This window comes from Podarcis tiliguerta, assembly GCF_965153285.1.
Source record: "Podarcis tiliguerta genome assembly, chromosome: 2".
NCBI classification, from domain to species: Eukaryota; Metazoa; Chordata; class Lepidosauria; order Squamata; family Lacertidae; genus Podarcis; species Podarcis tiliguerta.
This window is the reverse complement of record NC_139535.1, coordinates 61,721,158-61,741,274: the sequence shown is the minus strand read 5'-3', so window position 1 is coordinate 61,741,274 and position 20,117 is coordinate 61,721,158. Positions and strand designations below refer to the sequence as shown.

The following is a 20,117-nucleotide window of genomic DNA, read 5'->3' as shown; positions in this document are numbered from 1 at the left end:
GGCACTATTAGGATTTGTAATAATAGTGGGGAAATGTGGGGAAAAAACTGCATATGATGTACACTGGGGTCACAGTACCAAAGTGAGCAAAGAGTGTATTTGTGGGAAGGTGGGAGGGAAGAAGACTGAAAACTAAAAGCAGGTTTTGATTGCAGCAAAATGAAAGTGGCAAAGAAAGAAATTAGTTGGTGGGCTTTGGCCAATGCCTTATTAAAGGAATTTTCACTGGCTGGGAACAAATTCCAAACAGCATTTTTAACTATATCAAATGGCACTTTAAAATCTTCATGAAAATACATATCACATAAACAAAACGAAGACTATAATAAATGTATTTTAACATTAAATGTGACTAAAAGAAATTTGGCACTTACATTTCAGAGTGATCTCCTCTGTTACTCCAGTTTGGAGCAGTTTTGTTCTTTGAGAACTTCTTGCTTCCGCTGTATCACCACAGTTTATGGGCAATATGCACATCCCCAGGCCACCACTTTCAATTATCGGATTTTTTTATTTTAAAAATCCTCACATCAAGCCTCATGCCTTGATAATAACTGAGTCCATTTTGATTGGCTGCCTCTTTTGTCAGATTCTGTCAAATCCTTCTGTAATTCAACTTCTTGTGAAGGGGGGGGGGAGTGATTTGCCCTCATTTTTAGCCAGTATTCTGTTTTGTTTGCACGCACCTCACCTGAGACTCAGGCTGCTGAGCTGCAGGCTGCCATTTAGGCCTTCCTGTCTCTCACACAGAGGAAGAGAGTGCAGGGAAGTGCTTGCTTGTGCTCTGATTGGCTCTCCAGTAAAATCTTCCTCTTGGCCTTTAGGGCTGCCTGTTTATTAAGATAGGGCAAGATATTTTGTTTGCAGGCCAGCGAGAAATTACATACATACAGGATCTCTCTACAATCATGTAGACTAGGGAAGGGATTCAAGGAATGCACGGGATTCCCAAAGTAGATGAAAGCAAGTTCACTCTCTTCACAGTGACCTCAAAAGTACTCTCTCATTTATTATGTATTTAGCAAGGCAGAGTGAGATTCTCTCCCTTCTCTCATTCCCTCTTAGCGCTATGAACAATACAAAAGCCTGAGTATGGGGAATTTTCCCAGACTCTTTTCTGTCTGCTTCCAATTCTAAGAAAAGAAAATTATTGAAGTGGGCGTGTAAATACCTCCTCAAGTTTTCCTCACATTTAACATTCAAGCTTGCATTCCCCCCCCCCGCCCGCCCCCCCAGGCAGCCCTGTCATGTCCATCAGTATTCGCAGCTCCCAGCTGGGCCTTTAGAGAGGCATTCAATGAACTTTCTTGTCATGTTCCCTGTCTGGGGAATCTGAAGAAGACATTTTGGAGGGGTCAGAGCAAAAAGAGCACCAGAAGGGGAGAGTTGGAGTTTCCTGAGAAGGGACACAGCATTGGCCAGAGGAGCCCATGTCTTCATACTGAATAAAGAAACTTGGTGAACACAAAAATGCACGTGAGGAGAATTCCTTCACTTTTTAAGATGTTCTATTTAAAAAAAGCTTTGGCTTTTGGGTTCAGCTGCTCCCAAGGTCTTGAACAGCAGGCCTCGACTTCCCTGAGGCATCGGCCTCATTGTGAGGCTTCCAAGACAGCTCAGCAAGCCATTAAATCTCTGGGATGAGGCTTTTAAAAATGAAACTTCCATGCCCAAAGGCAGCTTACTCATGAATTATTCCCCTCAGCAAAAAGGGTGGCCTTAGACCCTAGACCAGTGGACCCATTAATTAGCAATCCAATATTTGCAATGCAGCAACAGGCTGTATATATACAGTTAAGGCTGCAGGACTGGGGGAAGCTAGGAGCCAAAAGATCCCTTTCTATTCAGTGTGTTCTATTATGTGCAGAAAGGACTCCAGTCAGGCAAATGTGCTCTCTCCCAAGATCCAGTCACTCACCCAACGCAATATTAGGGCTCATATACACAGTTTAAAACTCTCCCGTATACACACACGGTGTAGGAACAGTTAATGTATTAAATTTTATTTACACTCTTTGAATCCTCGAGTGTAATTGCCCATCTCGTTAAAGAAAACCCCACCCCCATCTCCCTACATGATTATGGCCTTTCTCCTTTGATGCTAGCTTTCCACAGACATGAATTTTAGGAGGGGGAACTTCATCATACAAAACGAAATAATCCCAAGAAACCTGTGCTGTGCCTCATGTTCCACCCAGAATTCCTATTACTACAACTGCACAAACTTCCTCACAGTGAGTTGCTGACATCTTGTGGGCAGAGATAGTGTTGCACACTTAACCTGCTACAGGTCAAACTTAAATCCTTTAAAAGTGAAGGTGAGCAAGGACAGGTTGAAAAGTCTCTTCTTCACGCTCTTTCCTTCGCAAAGCTGCTTCTTCTCAGCCGTCTTGGTTTTGGTCTGAGAGCTACTTAGAAATTAAGTAACTCTCCTATTTTATTTTAGTTTTTCAGGCACATATATTCTTAGATGCAGTTGGGTTGCTTTTCTTCATTCTTGTATGACTCAGAGATCCTTGATATACACAATATTCATTCAATTTCATCTAGATTTAATTTGTAACCAGATATCCGAGTAAAAACATCATTGTCATTTAGCACCTCCTAGTGATAGAATTTATTGATGCAAATAAATAATATAGAGACTAATTTTAATCCTGATTTCTATATATTCTATAGTTGCATAATATTTTTAAAAGGAGTTCTATAAGCATAGTGAACTGCAGTAGATATGGGAAGAGGATATGGGAACTATAAAGATATGGGTATCCTTATCTAAAACCCCTCTAAAAACAAAAACCACTCATGAAATTATTTCATCCATGTTACAGTCTTGTTCCTTGACAATTATGCAGTAACATCATCTAATTAATGAAGGTTTTCTGTTAAATATATTTCCACCTGACTGCTTCTAAGACCTTCCTGTTCACCTTCAAAATGCCTTTTGGACATTTAGACAGTACATGTTTCTGAAGGCTTAACTAGGTCCTTATCCAGAGAGTCATGCTTCTAATAGTGGGCTGTACATGCACTGCTATGCTCACATATCTGATGGATGATGTCAACTCTGCCCAACAGGTCAGGGGGGAACAGATTCAGCAGTCATCATGAGCGGTGGTTAAACTACCTTTCATGCAATAGAATGGTAATTACAACTACTTTATGAAAAGTAGTTCAAAATGACATACAGTCGTACCTTGGAAGTCGACCAGAATCCGTTCTGGAAGTCCGTTTGACTTCCAAAACATTCAGAAACCAAAGCGTAGCTTATTCTGATTGGATGCCAGAAGCTCCTGCAGCCAATCAGAAGCAGCAGAAGCCCCGTCAGACATTCAGGTTCCAAAGAATGTTCGAAAACCGGAACACTCACTTTCAGGTTTGCAGTGTCCAGGAGCCAAAACGTCCAAGTACCAAGGCGTTTGGGATCCAATGTACGACTGTATTTTAAAACTATTTTTGTTTGTCACTACTAGGAGGGGGGGGGGACCTGTTATATAAACAACTGGTCATTTACTATCATAATGAAAATTTTGTATAAATCTCAAGGGCCCTTCCAGGCTGGTGTTTTTTGGCAGGTATATCCTGCAACCTGTCATTGACACAACATTAGCGGTGATTTTTTATTGAACCATCCTCACATCATTTCACTTTGCTAGTTGTTCTGCAATGTGAACAACACTGCATTACAGTCATACCTCGAGTTACAGATGCTTCAGGTTGCGTTTTTTGGGGTTACGGACCACCGAAACCAGGAAGTACCAGAACGGGTTGCTTCCGGGTTTCGGCAGTCATGCATGCGCAAAAGCGCCGAATTGCAACCCGCGCGTGCGCAGATGTGCCACTGCGGGTTGCGGCTGCTGGGGGTTGCAAATGTGCATCCCACACGGATCACGTTCGCAACCTGAGCGTATTGCCCTTTGGAGAGACACTCTTGCATTATGGCACAACAAATACAAAAAGCCCTCAAACATTTGTGGTACAAATGTTACAGTATTTTTCCAGGAAACTACAGGACACACAGTGACAGGAAACAAAGCAACATGCTTGTCTTTAAACGGTTGCAGGGGCAAAGAGGATAGAAAACAGTTTTGAGTATAACTGCGTCAACACCATCGGTACAATGAATGCACATTAAACAAGATGTCTGGATGGGCCCAAAAGGAAACACTAAGAAGAATGCAGTCATGCCTGCAATTACCAGCAGAGGGTGTGGCAACCCTTCTATACTTCCTACACAGTTAGCCGCTAGGGCCTTGCTCAGTTTGCAGTATTTCTAAAGGCTACGGTACTGATTATTCCGGCACAGGGATGGGAAACCTGTGCCCCTCCATAGGTTGCTGCTTACAAGCTGTGGTGGCTAGTCCCCATTGAGACTGGTAGCGCAGAAAGCAGGGAGACCCACAGGAGGCAGAGCCAAGGATAGGCCATCCTAATTTTGTCTCCATCCTCCTTTCTCAGATCTGCAAGGGACAACACTGAGGCTAAGGAAGAGGCTGATGAGGCACTGTCACCCCTTGGACTGAATGTAAGAAAGAAGTCAGGTAGGGCCCCATTCACACTACTGGACCAGCCTCCATTGCTCCCTTTTCTTAAAGGGAGAGCAGCTCAGCCTTGATCAAATAGTGCTGATGAATATTGCATTTTATATTTTTGTTTTAATGTTGTGGCTTTTAGATTTTGTCAGCCACGCCGTGCTCTGTGTGAGAAAGGGGAGGATATAAGACAGTGGTCGTAGCAGCAGCAGCAGCAGCAGCAGCAGCAGCAGAGGTGTTGTAGTATTGCTGTTATTTTTATTATTTCCTCCTCAGAAGTGAGAGAGGGCAAGCTAGATCTCTGTGTGAAAAGAAAACAAGGGTCAGAATTTTAGCAGACACCCAACTTGTGTATATTTTAAAGGCATAAGCCTCCAAGGGACCTCCTTACAATAAACCTCCAGAGGTTTCTAAACCACCACCCCTCTTTCCATCCAAGTATATCAAGAAGCATAATCACAATTGAAGGGAACATCCCAAGCAGGAAAAAGCACCTGAGGAGTAGAAGACAGGCCCTAAATCACCAAAGAGGAAGAGAACTTTCAGTCCTCCTTTCTGCTCTGTCCCTGAGTGTTGTATTCTAGATATGAGACCCCTTAAAGACAGAAGCAACACAATGAAATAGAAAGTAAAACAGAGTCTGGGAGTCATTTAGTGACAATCAGCATTTTCCATACTCAAGAGTTTGTAGCTATTTTATTGCACTTGAAACACCAAGAATAAAACTGACAATCCCCATCTCCCCCACCCCAAAAATATAGCATAAATTTTTAGCAGTGATCATTTTGTTCACAGCCACAGCTTCAAAAAACTGGAACAATGAATCCAACACAGTCACACCGCTTTACAGGTCTGATTCACTTACAAAAGATACTGAAGGATTTTGGAATATTCCAGTCACATCAAGTTAACAAACATGAGAGGGACGCTCTCTGACTCTTTTGTTTGTTTACATTACAAAGCTGCTTTTTTTTTCTTCCCTTCTTTTTTGTGAATTTTTTTTTTTTTTTGCATTCATGTGAAATAAATATTTCCATAGAGATTTCATATATTTATATGCATATATATTTATATCTTTATATATATCTTTTTATATACATTTATACTTTCTTCTCAAACCACTTTTCCAGCTTCTCCCCCCAAATGTTACAAAAGCCAAAAAATTGTGCAACAGTTAGAAAAAAAAACAAAAATACCAAACTTTGCCTTCTCGCGGATTTTCCATTACCTAAAAGGGGCAGGGAGCAGGACAAAAAGTGACTGATTTGCAGCCATGCAAGAACTAAGGAGGAGGAAGGGAAGCCATCCTAACAAAAAGGAGAACATGTGGCATAACCGAAGGAGAAATGACAACTGGTATTCTCAGTTAGGTAGGAAGCAAAGTCTGAGCATATAAAGCTTTGCTCCAGGTTCCATCTATCTGGAGTATATTTGAATATATTTATTTTTTTCGTTCCACCAGCAGTGGCAGCTGTAATGTACAGTGGAAAGGGTTTCCTAGGAATCATTCTGTCACAGATAGGAGCCTAGGAAGCTGCCTCTTACTGAGTCAGGTCCTTGCTCCATCTAACTTCACTTATATACTGACTGTCAGCTGCTCTCCAGGGTTCCATGCAGGAGCCATTCCAAGCCCTACCTGGAAATGCTGGGGATCAAACCTGAGAACTCCTGCAGGCAAAGCAGATGCTCTGCTACTAAGCCGCAGTCCTTCCCTACTGCTAACTTCATCTCTAGCTGGAAATTAATTTCTGGGATCAGTTGTGAAGTAGGTAAGATGACTAGACTGCAACAAGGAGCAGGCTAACTTTGCAGTTGCTTTCACATCAGTGGTAGAATGCTAGATGAGGTAGCCCAGTTTCCCCCCACCTTGTCCAATTCAATAGGCATAAACTGTCCCTGATACAGGTATATCCCGATTCATCTTGAAAGTAATGAAATATGGAGATTACTCCTGTGCAGCTGTAGAAAATGCCAATAAATGCAGCACACCTTAATCCTGGTTCTAGATTGTTATGAGGAGTAATGCCCAAGCCAGGTATCCTCTTGTTGCTGCTAGTTAGATTTTATTTTAGATTAGTTTGTCCCTCCTTATCCCTCTCCTTCCTGGTTATTGTGCCTTTTATTGCTCTTCACTGCTTTCCTATACATCCATGGTTTCTTTCTGTTCAAGACCGTAGACAAGGGATATGTTTATTTTATAAAATAAGCACAAATATAGATGTGCAGCCCTTCATGCACCAAGAACTTTGATGTGGGATGCAAAAGGGGGTGAGGAATTGAAATATTTTTGTGGGGTTGTGTAGAAGCTGAGGTTGTGCTGTGGGAAAGCCCCACTATTCCACTTCCACAAAGGGTATCAGGAGGTGTTTGTGAGGTTCCTACGGGGAATGGGTTGAAATGCACGAAAGCTTGTAGTTGTGGTTAAAAAGGCAGGGCTACGCTAATGCAAGAGGAGGTCCAGGGCAATGCTCTGGATAAGGGAAAGAGCAAGATGTTTGAATAAACATTAGCAAAGGGCATTGTGGTGGGAAAGGTTAGCACGGGTACCAGCAAAACCCAGTGACACATTATTGGGACAGATTGTAAGATAAAAGTGTGAGCCATTTGCAGCACGTCCTCCCCAGGACAAACCATGACAAAATAGGCCTGTCCAGGCACAATTTTAGGATTTTTAACTGGTGTTTTCTCTTGGATCATATCACTAGGCTGTCACTGAACATTTGACTTGGCTGATAATGATAGTGATGGTGATGAATAGTCAAAGCACATTTTCCAACAGCATCCCTTCTTGTTGGACTCCATAAAGCTCATATGGAGCCATGATCTTGTTCTGTGCTCAAACAGATGCTGCTAACAGCCTACCGCATACTAGAGAGGAAATTCCAATTACATTTGTACCTTTCACCATCTGAAATCTGCCTCACTGCCTAAAACCGAGGGGCAAACTACACATTGTCTTGCAGGGGGTTGGAATAGATGACCCTCGAGGTCCCTTCCAACTCTATGTTCTCTGATTCTGTGTTACATTACACACAAATGCATGCAGTGACGCCCTGCTGTTTATAAGGAAAAGTAGCTTCAAGAGTCTACAGTTTTGAGTGTTGTACTAAGAGGAGGAATGGAATGCTTAACCCATGCCCTGCCAGGGGTTTTGTTGGGTTCCACCCACCAACACTACACACAAAACTGTTTCACCTTTGTGGGAATTCCAGGAGCGTTTACCCTCCTAAAGCACTTCAACCGTATAGTGGGGAGGATGGGGAGGTGAGATGGCTTTGGGGCAGAAAGATGGAAAGCATTCCTTTCCCTTCACCATGCCTTCAAAATCCCAGCCCCTTGATGCTGCTTGTGGGTTTGCTACATGCATTTCTGTGGAACATGTACTGCCTTACTGGCATCTGTAGCCTATGGAAGAGGTACCCAGGCTATGTGCTCCAGAAGTGATTAGGATCCATAGGCCTTTATTGCGGAAGCCAGGAAAGGTGGACTGGTTTGCCTCTAGGTATTATGCCACTGATACGGAAGAGTAAAGGTGGGGTTTGGGGAGGTACAGACAATGGATCAAAATCTGGGTACAATTGCTTTCACGGTCAAAACAGGGTTTCAGAAATGCCAGTGGCAATCAGGGCAAAGAATACATGAGAGGGCCTTGAAAAGAACTTCATGGTAGGAGGCCCCTCCTTAAAGTGCAGGTGCTTAATCAGATGTTTGGGGCAAAATTGTAATGGGATGGATTAGATGCCTTGTCACCTGTCAGGTTCCCCTCTTTATTGGAAGACTTGAGATAAGTCAGGCTCTGCTAGGACAGACTCCCCCTTCTCTTTGAAATGTCGAGGTTTCTGTTTGGAGAGGATGCCAGAAATTACGAAATATAAATTCAATGCAGGAAATAGTATTTATGTTGCCCAAAGAAACACAGTCAAGGCAGCTAATGCTTGACAGAATGTGTGCTTGGGAAACAGGAAGGAAGGGCCTCCTCATTCCTGAAGTACTCATCATAATACACTGGAAGCAAAAGCCCGGTGCAATGGGTACAGCCCAGACAAGCCAGGCTATCAAGGTTTATCAGATTCATCACCTGAGCAGAGGTTTTCACAGAGAAATGGGTCAAAAGTAGTTCAGTGGTCAGGAAATTTCAGTGCTGCTCAACTCAACAGGAGAGAACTTCGTTGAAGTCCAGTGTAAGATCAAGACATGTGAACACTGGCAGCTGAAAAATGAGGCCTGTAGTTATAGATATGTAAAGATGAGCTGCCATGTATGTTTTAAATGCTACTAGTAGGTGAGGATAATGAAACAAAAATGAAACAAATTGACTGAAATCCAAGTAATTTGAGTGGGGAAATGCAAACAGGTCCTCAGGTCTATATTTTTATGGCAAGCCCCCCTGATAGGAAAGCCCTTCTCACCTCAGTATATTTTTTTGTATTCAGTTGAGCATCAAAAAAATTCCAATGATTCAATCATGTTATACTTTTTCTGTTAGAAATTGGAAAATGGTACACTGACAGTCCCTTCTGAGTAAAAAGCAAACTCCTGTTTAGGCAAATCAGATCCTGTCAAACGGCCCTCCTTTCCCATTAATCACTTTCCCCCCTCATCTCGAATGGGAAGTTATTCTTGCACTTTGCAAAACTTGGCTTTATACTGACAGATGTCCGCCCTGCCTTACAAGATGGAAAGCTAAGCACTTCAAACCACGGAAAAGGCAAAATTACACCATTCAAAATTTACACAGAGAGTTTCCCCCACTGTTGTTGTTGCTATTGTTGTTGTTACTGTCCCCAAACAAGCATGTTTGTTTGCTTTGAAGTACACGTAGCTGTCTATAAAGTTAAATGTCATGCAAATGAAGAAAGTGCCATTTATAAGTTCCCTTGGTAGTAGAAGTGCACGGTAGTTAATCTCACATCAAAGAGTAAAGACTTGTAAAGTTTCAAAAAAATAAAAGATAACAAGAAACGGAAAGACTGCCAAAAAATTAACAACCATCACACTTCCCATACCTGTACTAGAAGGCAAGAAGGTGATGCCAAAAATAGAAGATCTTTCAGCCCCTCCATATGCCATCAAAACAACAATGGTGTCAGGGACATTCTGGCTTGTGAAGAACCCATTCCTGCATTCCTTGAAGATGACTCCAGTGTTTTTAAAAGCAGATGCTGTCGTTTGACCCCAGTTTGGAAGTTTCCTCAGTCTCTCCATTGGGTTCCTTTCATTAAGATGTGCGATTCTGATTGCCAAGCCTTTCTCATGGCATATAGAGAGTACACGACCACAAGGAGTCCTATTATGGCGTAAAGCACTCTGAGATTTGCCAGAAGCCCACATCAGAAATCCTGCCCACATGTCCAGCTTATTGTGCCCTTTTGCACTTTCAAGAACAATTTGCCACAAAGTCAACTCCAAATGTAAACAATAACATATTAAGCCCCACCCACCCCATCCCAACTTCATTAAAAATCAGCCACAAACCCAAACAATTGATGTTTCTAGGTATTACATAAAGATCCATTTTAGCAAATACTCAAAATCCATTTACGAAATAACACGGAAGGGTTTTGTTTGTTTGTTTTTCATATAAAAAGGCATGCGCTCAAAGTACAAGAGATAGCGAAAGGTTTCATTTTGTTTGTTGAAAGCATAATCAAAACGCCTCAAAGTGTCATTAGTAAAGCTTGCATTCTCTGTCTTTGCTGGAAAGTGTTGGCCTCTATTTTTATGTCAAATTGAAGGGGCAGTTCTGTTTCCATAGTGCCCGCATCTTCAATGCTGTCAAATTGCCTGAAGTGTGTATGTGGGAAATTGTGGGACTAAAAAGGTTCAGCCTCCCCTCTTCCTCTTAATGGTGAATCTAAGTCTTGAAGGGGCAGAGGGAAAAAGCATGACTCAAAATCCTGCCAGAAAGGAGCAAAAGGCCAGTTCAAAGAAAACTGAATTCTAAACAAAATGAAACATCTAGGAGATCCTTACTAAGCTGAATAAAGGAAGTTCCTATGGTGTGCTGGATAGTGGCAGAAACTGCCTCAACTATATCACTGCATTACAAATAAGGTGAAAAATACCCTGCTGCCATGCTGAATTTCTAACCTATCATTTCATTTATTTATGTGCTCTTAGACACATTATAATGCCAATATAGTGTTAACAGTTTCATTTCATGCACGTTCTGAAAAGAGAAAGGAATTGTCATGAACCTCAATTGGTCCAGGCACACAAAAAGGTACGTTCTCCGGGAAGAGAAATGGATTCTGCCTTTTATGTGCCATAAAGCCATATTCATCCCAGCAGAATTTTACTAGGCTTTAATGAATATAGGCTGATACTTGTAGGGTTTTAACTTCACACAGAACAGAAGATGTAGATGTAGATGAGTGACAGCGGTGCAGTGTGAACTGCTCCAGATTTAAATAATGAATGGTGGCATAGAAATACTTTAAAATAAATAAAATGACTGAGGTCATGATCAAGCAAGAATCTTGCGTTGCATGTATGCTTATCGATCTGGGATTTAGGTAACGCAGGGCAGTATAAAAGTATTTTTGATTTTGGCTGAGATCATAATCGAGCCAGAACTTTGCATTGTGTGGATGGGCATCAATCTGCCATTGCAAGGAGGTGGCTTCTGATTCTGCACTGGAACATGCTCCCCTTTCTCTCAGGCCCCTTAAGACTTAGTGGAAAACAGCAAAGAGACCAAAATAAACCATGTCCTTGTGAGGAACACAGTTAATTTTAAGTACTGAACCAGGGTGGTTCCATGAGCTCTGTGGGCAGTAGTGGCTGAAGGCTACCCCCCACATTGGGTTCCTCCTGTTAACCACAGAAAAGCTTTTTCATGCAATAGGGTGTCTTGCCCTGTTCTACTACAATGGCACAAAGTGGCAAAACGCAGAGCGTGTGAAACAGAGGGAGCAAAAGTCTATTAAATTCTTGGTTTATTTTGGTGAGGAGCTCTGTGTGTGAAAGGAATTCCAGCAAGAACCAAGGAGGAGAGTCAGCAGCAGCAGCAGCCAAGTTCCCTAGGTAAAGGATAGCAGGGATCTTCCCTTTGTAGTGAGGCAGTGAGAAACCTGGCCTGAGGGGCTGATGCTTCAGCTGAAAAACACAAAAGGAAACGGCTTTTTACTCCACCAAAATGGTGACCTTCCCATCTGGTTCTCCCCCCAACCCTAGCCACCCCCACCCCAAATAATTACTCTTTCCTATTTGTGAAGTCTTGTCCTCCAGCTGGCATCCAGCTCTCAAGCTTTGTGGCAGGGCAGGGGTGAAGGAGTGAAGAGCACGAGAGGACAGGAGATGTCCAGGAGACTGTAAAACATTCGGTCACACCCACACCGTACACTGAAAGCGTTCTTTGGTGTCACGGCTTTGCCCCAGAGAATCCTGGGAACTGTCATTCATTAAGGGTGTTGAGAGTTGGGTAGGAGACCCCTCACAGAGCTACAGTGCCCAGCACCCTGAACTTACCATAGTTCCCAGGATCCTTTGGGGGAAGACATGCCTGTTAAAGTGGTATAGGAGTGCTTTCAATGTGTGGGGTGGATGTGACTCATGTTGAGGGGCCCACCTTCTTTCCGCAACTACCACCACTAGACTACTTTTGAAAAGCCTTGCCCTGAAAAGAGAGCAGCAGCAGCAGGAGGAGAATAAGAAAAGAGCTGGGTGAGGGCTGCACCATCCTGGTAGCCACTTGCACCCCAGACTACTAAGTGCCACCATCTCTCAAGAGGAAAACAGAGCATTCAGGGAACCCAAATGAAAAACAGGCAGGAGCATAGACCTAGATTGTCAATTAGCCTCAGACAAGCATAAGAAGCAGTACGCCTCTTTAGAGACATCACTCTTTAGAGACATCACTCTTGCACTGCGAGCTGGACGGGGAATTAAAATAGCGGTTCTGTGTAGCACAGATCTTCCCCATTAGCATCCTTACATGATGAAGGAGGAACAGGGCATGGCAGCTATTGAAAAAAATGGGGGAGGGGAATTAATTTTGTTTTCAAATATTGGCTTCCTCCACCCCTCTAGAGCACCAGTTAACTTTTTTTCTTAAATTCCCACATGCCACAAGGCATCTCTGAGAAGCAAGGGACAGAGGAAGGATTAGGCCTGCATTGCCTGACATACCATTTTAGGTGCTTTTAAATAATGGCCCTTCCTTGTTATGCTGAAGTGGAAGTGCGGCAAGGCATTTTCATTAGAATTCCAAGCTCTACAGCTGAGAGAAACCAGAAAATGATGGGAGGGAATCCCCTTGCTTGCACTGAGCCCCAGAGAGACTTGTAAAATAGTGAGAAGTCTCCCTAACCCTCTCTGGCTTGAAACTGTAAGGAGCATCACAATGTCGTTGTGGTTCCCCACCCCAAATTTGTGGATGCATCTATTGCTGTACATGCAGCAGTGCAATAAGGAAGTGTCAAAAATAATTCCCCCCCTAAAAGTCTAACAGTGGCTGCACATGGGCAGAAGTAAAAGCCAGTTGAATCAATAGCTCTCTGCATAAGCATGCTGAACAAGCTAGTGGGTTGTCCCCCCCCCCCCGCCCCCCGTTCAGTTAGAAAAATTGCCACAAATTTGATATGGGATGGGGGATATGGCAAGGTGACACAGAAAACACCAGAATGCAACCATCTGACAAAAATGTCATCTGGATTCTCTATGGTACCTAAATGAGGGAAGGACGGCAATTCCTCAGAAAACAGTGTGGAGGCAAACAGGAAAAGCAGCTACCGCAAATAGGGTAGATGATTCTGTCAGTTTCACTTTTTCTCTGTCCCCCCCCCCACACCTTAATTTAAGTTTGCCACATTTGTATCAGTCTGTGATTTTTCTTTTTAAAAAGTCCTCATTAAGATTTGCTTGTATTTTAGTGCACATTTCTCCTAATACACACATTTTTGCAAGTAAATTATCCAATGTAATGCATTTTAGCATGTTGCTTTCACTAATATATATGTATTTTATGCACACTTTCCCCTAACAGACATATTTTTGTTCACATTTTCTGAACAGTGTGAATTTCACGAGTGGGAATTATACAGGTTTGCATGACATTTCTCCTCCATCCCTAACTATAAACAAATTTGTTTAAGCCCCAGCGGGGGGTGTTCTTGTACATCACCTTGAACACTTTTTTTTATTTAAGTAGAGAGGCAATTCATAAAAGCAATGAATGAATGACTCTAACTTCAGTAGTAGTTTTCAACAGAGTGAGTAACCCCTATCACGCTGGCCACTAAGGGCTAGCCGTGGAGTCTCATCAAACCTGGACAAAAGATACTCTTCTCTGCTATCAGGGATGCCCATATGGAATCTTCTTGCACTCACATCAGAAACAGATGATCAGACACACGTGAAGTATCTGATGCTGGACTGTATCATTCCAGAGTGCAGGTGGGGGCTTGTGTGTTTGAATGTTCCCGCCTATTAAAAAACAAACAGTGTATACCCTTAACTTCGTTTCTGCACCTTCGCACCTTGTTATCAAGAAGTTTAGAGAGTGATAAAATAACACAGTTTTTCCCTCTTCACTTTCAACTCTACTTTATGGATAATAAAGTTATTTTCATTTCTTTTGATGATTTAAACTGGCAGTGCATTAGTTAACATGAAATACGAGGATGCATCTTTCTTTACTGAGAAAACACCTATGACAGTCATAACATCACAGTAAGAAAATGAATGGGGATGGGGAGAAGAACGTGGGAGCCCCAATTCTGAATGACATCACTAAAAACTGAAACTTCTAAACCAATATAAACCGGGTTGGGTTGGTATTTTGCAATTAATTTGGCTTGCTCTGACATAAGAAATATCTCCTGTCATGTGACCAGATTCAAACATCATGTTCACCACAAATAATTTGATGTGGTGAAATTACCATGTGAAAAAGTGACCAGTGAGCTGGGTCTGAGAGAGAGAACGAGATAGAGACGGAGAGAATGTTAAACTTGCTCTAACTCCAAGAACCAGTCATTAGATACTTCTATTCGTGCATGTCATTGCTACCAATAAAATACCATTCTGAGCCTACCATTCTGGCAGCATGCATGTGGATCTTAGCAAATCATCAAACAATAATGTGTGACTGTAACTGGTGGGACGTTAAACTAAATATGCATGAATTGCCTTTGAATCTCTTGTAATTTAATGCCATGAATGCATCCTTGCATAAAGGCAAATGAATAATCCCCGTCTGGGGTTCCCAATGTGGTGCCTGTGGGCACAACAGCACTCTCAGGCATCTGTCAAGGCCCCCTCCAATTTTAAGTTTTGTTTTAAAATTGTGGTTTGGGGCTTTTTGTTGTTTGAGGGGGAGGTACCTACGCTGGGGGGGGTTTGCAGTTTTTAAAAAATCTGTTTTATTTGTTGGGAGTGGTGGTGTAGGTATTTGATTTTGAGAGACCGGGGGGGGGGGAGGGGTCTGAGCATGGTCAGTTTTTCTTCTGGGAAATTTATTTTATTTTGTGGTGCCCACAACAGTTACTTAGATTTCCAAAAGCACCCCCAGGCCCAACAAGGTGGGGGACCACTGACATAGATAAAAGTTCTTTCAGGAAGGTTTTGACCTAGCTACAAATATTGTTAAGCCACGCATAGATGTGTTACATTTGGCCTTCGCTGCTGTTCTTTCCTTCTACTGCCTTGCTTATACTCTCACCTTTAATTTACGCTTATCTACTCCCACTTACACTGTAGAAAGGGAATATTCCGTTTTCAATGATATTACAAGAGTGGCTTTGAGAGGGATCACCAAGGCCTGGGGATAACTTACTGTGGTAAGACCGAAGGTGCTCCAGATCTGTGGAAGTGAACAATTTGCCATTTGCCATCCCGGCGGTGCCAGATTCGGGTCTCCTCCGACTGTGCAGTGCGAGGGATCCCACTGGTGTCGACGTACTGCGTGATGCGGATGTAGGCAATGCAGGCAGATTCATCTCCCATTAAGTGAATGTGAGGGTTCAGGATGGTAGTGTGCACCGGCTTGCTGTTTCTAGACCACACTGGGGGTTGAGAGGAAAGCCAGTGAGATCAATGCTGCCTGCGTCTCCCCATAACTAGGACGGACATCTTTCTCTAATCTTTATAAAATCATTGTAGCAACAAGGAAAAAGAAGGCATATGCAGAATATTTCTAGGCTTGTTTCAGTTTATGTCCCAATCATAGGGGGATTATTCTCTTAAAAATTCATTAAACTGCATTCACTGACCAGTTCCCATTCTAAAAACTAAAAACATTGTTTGGGATTTCAACATTGTCAGCAAAAGTACTGTAGCTTGCCAGGTGGAACAATCCCTCCTCCTCCCCTGTGTTATTTTGGGGGGGGGGGTTCTCCTGACCCCCACCCCAGCCATTGGGGATGGGGCACTGTGCAAGCAGAAACCCTCAAATAGGGCTGGTGCTGACAGGGTTCATTAGGTTAATCCTGCTCATTCACTCTACATTCAACCATTTATGATTTGGTTTGAAACTTTGGAAATGAGTGAGAGATTAAGAGCACAAGCCTAACCAAGTCTACTTAGAAGTAAACCTTCAAATGCATACCTATGAGCTTACAAAGCTGACACATACTATTGGTCCATCCAGCCCAGTATGGTCTATTCAGACTGGGAATGACTTTCCAGGGCCTCAGACAGATGTCTTTCTTAGCCTTGATACAGATATGCTTTTTAACAGGAGGTGTCAGCAATTAAATCTGAGTTCGTGCTGTATCTCTGATATGCTGTCCTGCCCTTAAATGCATGTGCTAGTTCAGCCAAGTTGTCCTTATCTTTTCAGAAAGCTCAAAAAGAGATAAGACAAATTTAAGGGATGTTAGGCCTATCTAGTGTTGTGAACCAAAATGTTCAAAGGATGAAATTTCTACTCTGACAAGCAGAATCTTGGCGGGTAACAGGATAGAAGATTCCATCTATATGCCTTCAAATCTCTTAACATACTTTATTTTAACACAAACTGGTTGTAGTTAAGAGGTTGGTCACTGGGCTAGAAGGCTGATGAAGTGACCCAATATTGCAAATATTTCCATTCTGATAAGAGAGTCAAAGGGCCTTTTGACAAGGCAGAGGGTGCTTACAGTTTTCAAAGTAGAATCTATGGAAATCCAGCCCTTCCACCAGGTTCCCTAGAGCTTCTGGTTCAAAAGCTGTCATCCCAGGGTCACACATTTTCCTGGAAGAGCCCATGAAAGGACCAGGGTCAGGGTGGAGAGAGAAAAGGAAGTGAAATAACCTCATTGTCTAGTCACATGTCTTCATTCCTATTGATTTAACACCAATGAAGTTAACCTGTCTATGCAATACAAATACATAATTTATTTCTCATAATATATTTTAATTTATTTATCTTAGCTCTTAAGCATACCACTGTGCTCAGTGACATACTTCAATAGTTTCTCTGCTCCTTGGCCTGTGACCTTAAAGGACATGTTTTTCTCTGTTTTGAAGAGTGAGGAGCTGCAATAATTTCCTAACGGATTGAAGAAATTGTCATTTTGGTGGCAGGTTAAAGGAAGCATCTGTAAAATCCTCCTGCAGGATGGACAAGCTCCATGTCTTGAGTGCCCTTTATTTGCCCCAGAGCTTTCCCTGCAAAAACTCGCTCTTTAAAGCTCAATCGGAGCAAATGGCAATCCACAAAAAATCTAAATTGACATTTGCTCTGATTTTGATGTATTGGCAGGTGGGCTCTTTCTAAGCCCAGGTAAGTATGAATAAACTCAGAGCAGTGCTGGCTCCCAATGTCTTTCCAACCACAATCTGCAGGGCTGGTGTTAATAGCCCTGAATGGTTATGGTCTGTTTCATATTAGAGAACAGTCCCTGCTCCTGTATGAGACCACCCACCAATACATCAAAATCATCTGACAGGTCTCTGCTTTAACTTTCATCTTTGTCAGAGGCTAGAGGGAAAACAACAGTAAATAGCGCCTTCATTATGGAATGCTGTTTTCCTGAAGACTCGCCACATCAGTTCATTTTTTATTTTTAGAAACTTAGTTAAAAGACAAAAAATCCTTTTGTTCCAGTGGGCTTTTGGGAGGGAAGGTGGGATGGTCGCTTTGTTGACTGTGCGAGCTGGCAGAGATTTTCTCCGTCGACTCTTCCTTGCCGCTGATTTGTTCTTGATTTGTTGTCTATATCTGTAATCTAATCCGATATTGCTTCATATTGTTTGTATTAATTGTTGTTTTATGCCACGCTGCCAACTGCATGGGGGACTTTATGGAGCCATCCTTGGGCAGATTCAAAACAAATCAATAAAATATATCCAGCCTTATTGAAGTTAGCAGAACATGCATCAGTTCCAGTGTGCTGGCATCCTGCCTTAGTAAACAGATGGGTTTCAAACTGATGAGGTTTCAAAGAGTATATTTAAAAATAAATAAATAGGTGAAAGGCACTCATTTAACCCATTCCCCTCAATGGAAATACTATTATAAATTACGGAGGTTAACTTTGGGTTCCTCATTATCTTGTTAAGCTTTAATGAGTTAGTGCTAACTATTTTGAAGTTATGCTGAGATGAGCGTAAAGTAAGCTTCATTTAGGAACATGGGGATCTGCCTTATACTGAGTCAGGCTATTGGTTCCTCTCTCAGCTCTCTACCTGGGAAGGCCAGGGATTGAGCATGGAACTTTCTGCACAAAATGCAGAAGCTCCAGCACTGACCTGTGCTCCTTCCCATAACATTACCGTGCTAACTGGTTGATTCATAAAGACAGGAAGGGGTTTTGTTTGCACATTTGTTTTCAAACAGGCCCTTCTTGTAGTCAGGAGAAAAACAAACTCAGCAGCCTCTACTCTTCGTCAATAAACCCATGCTTCTTTGTTCTCTTAACCAGGAATCCAGGGCCTTTGCTTGCTCACTCAGCAGTAATAGCTGCGATTTATCCTTGGCCAGACTGCAAAATGAATCCATCCATTTTAATTTTGATGGGAGATAATAACGACAGAGTGGCTCGGTAGGAACAGAAGAAACGGAAAACACAAGTTCTTGAAGTCCATTTCTAGCTGTGCTTTGAAAACCCATAAAAGAAAAACACTAATTTGCTTGCCTTCAGAGCAACCTGACATTTCAAAACTGTTTTTTCACAGTTAAGGCTTTCCTGCTAACCCTCTTCCTCCATACTGGGCCAGCTCAGGAATATACTTCGCTCTCTTGTTAAAGTCAAGACACCCACTGGGCACACTCACGTGTAGGACTCAAAGTCCCCATTGCTTATTGCTTCAATCAGCTGCTCCGTCACCTTAATGATTTCCTGTTTTCGTACTGTTGGTTTAAGGGGGGGGGGGAGAGAAGGGAGAGAAAATATTGAATGTAAATAAGACAGTGAGAAAGGGCATTGTTAGAGCTGTGTGGATGTCACAGTGCTGTGAACCGCAGAAAGTGGTAGTGCACGTAGAACTCGACTTTCTAAAAATGTCTGCTTTCATTTTAAAAAGCACCTCAAGTTTCTAGTCCTTATTGCTGTGAAGATGTATTTGAAAATCTTTGGGGCAATGCCTTTGAAAATCTCAGCAGGCGGCCAAGAAGATCAGAAGTTGAGGACAGGGCTTCATTGCTTCTGCCCTTCTCAGAACTACCAAAACTAGAAAACTGAACTGCTTGCATACAGATTCATTCATTCATTTATTTATTTATTTTAATGTACAGACAGTCTGGCAGAAGGGGGGGAATTTAAAGAAAGACTTACTAGATGGAGAGATTATAAAAACGGCTGGAAAAGATACTCCTCCAGAATGAGGAAGATTTAGAAATCTTTGGTTGTTTCTACCTCTCAGTGGAAGGGCTGAGGGAAAGGCCAGCTCAGTATTTAGTGATTGCCTAAAGCGGGGGTGAGGTCCATGCAGCCCCCCTGATGTCGCTGGACCACAACGCCTGTCCATTTAGCTATGCAGGCTGGAGGTGGCAGATTAGTTCCCAGCCTCGGAAGAATCAACTACAGGGCAAGCCTTACCATAAACACCTCAGCTGTGATGGTGCTTGGCAGGTGACACACAAGCAGCCTTCAGAGGCATTTACAGACATGGCTGGTGCTTTCCTGCCAGCCTGCACAGCTCTTTCAACACAGTGGCTGAGGCACAGACAAGCAATTACACCAGGCTTAAGGAGGCAAGCTTTTGTTGCTCAGCTACATTACACCCCAGCAGGGAGAGGAACTGGCAGAGGAAACAAATGGAGCAGCAAAGAGACCCTGGCAGCGGGGGAAGGATACTAAGAGGGGGTAGAATGAGAACAAAAGGCATCAGTGCAGACTAAGGACTGAGAAGAGGCGGAGGAGAGCGTTGTTAGAAAACGGCACCTTTCTTGGCCCAAGAGCAGCTTGTTTTCACTTTTGGCCATGAGTGAGTGACTGCCACTTCATTTAAAAACAAACCTTGGCAGGGCAGGCTGCGTTCCTGGCACTCTGAGCAGCACTGTTAGAGTAGCCATGGTGGTATCTCCTTTTGCATGTGCAACTTTTTGCACAGTGGAGAGCACAGTCTTAGACTATGGCCAGGGGGTGTGACAATCACATATGCAAACACGGCTCGCCAATTTGTGGGAGCTTCCTACACCAGTAGCAGCATCTTCACTGG

The 20,117-nt window shown here is 42.8% G+C and overlaps 1 protein-coding gene and 1 long non-coding RNA gene across 7 annotated transcripts in view; one reads left to right on the top strand and one right to left on the bottom strand.

Annotated features, from left to right (window-relative positions):
* The first annotated feature begins 383 nt into the window (after positions 1 to 383).
* The window catches only part of LOC310670012, a 34,752-nt gene continuing 15,018 nt past the window's right edge, over positions 384 to 20,117 (top strand). The window contains exons 1-3 of one of the 2 annotated variants that reach the window (XR_014507477.1): positions 386 to 1,476; positions 4,459 to 4,525; positions 16,887 to 17,619. This is a non-coding gene — a long non-coding RNA (uncharacterized lncRNA). Of the gene's footprint in view, positions 1,477 to 4,458; positions 4,526 to 16,886; positions 17,620 to 20,117 lie in introns of those variants that run through there. The other variant, XR_014507476.1, reaches the window with a different exon arrangement.
* The window catches only part of CAMK2A (calcium/calmodulin dependent protein kinase II alpha), a gene marked incomplete at its 3' end in the record, with an annotated part of 112,530 nt that continues 97,622 nt past the window's right edge, over positions 5,210 to 20,117 (bottom strand). For 2 of the 5 annotated variants that reach the window (XR_014507474.1, XR_014507475.1), the window contains 5 exons: positions 18,732 to 18,807; positions 16,613 to 16,707; positions 15,310 to 15,538; positions 13,863 to 13,958; positions 5,210 to 11,630 (listed from right to left, as the gene is read on the bottom strand). Coding sequence is in view for 3 of the 5 variants with exons in the window: in XM_083424446.1 (XP_083280572.1) it covers positions 11,627 to 11,630; positions 15,310 to 15,538; positions 16,613 to 16,707; positions 18,732 to 18,807 (404 nt within the window). Of the gene's footprint in view, positions 11,631 to 13,862; positions 13,959 to 15,305; positions 15,539 to 16,612; positions 16,708 to 18,731; positions 18,808 to 20,117 lie in introns of those variants that run through there. The other 3 variants (XM_083424446.1, XM_083424447.1, XM_083424448.1) reach the window with 2 other exon arrangements.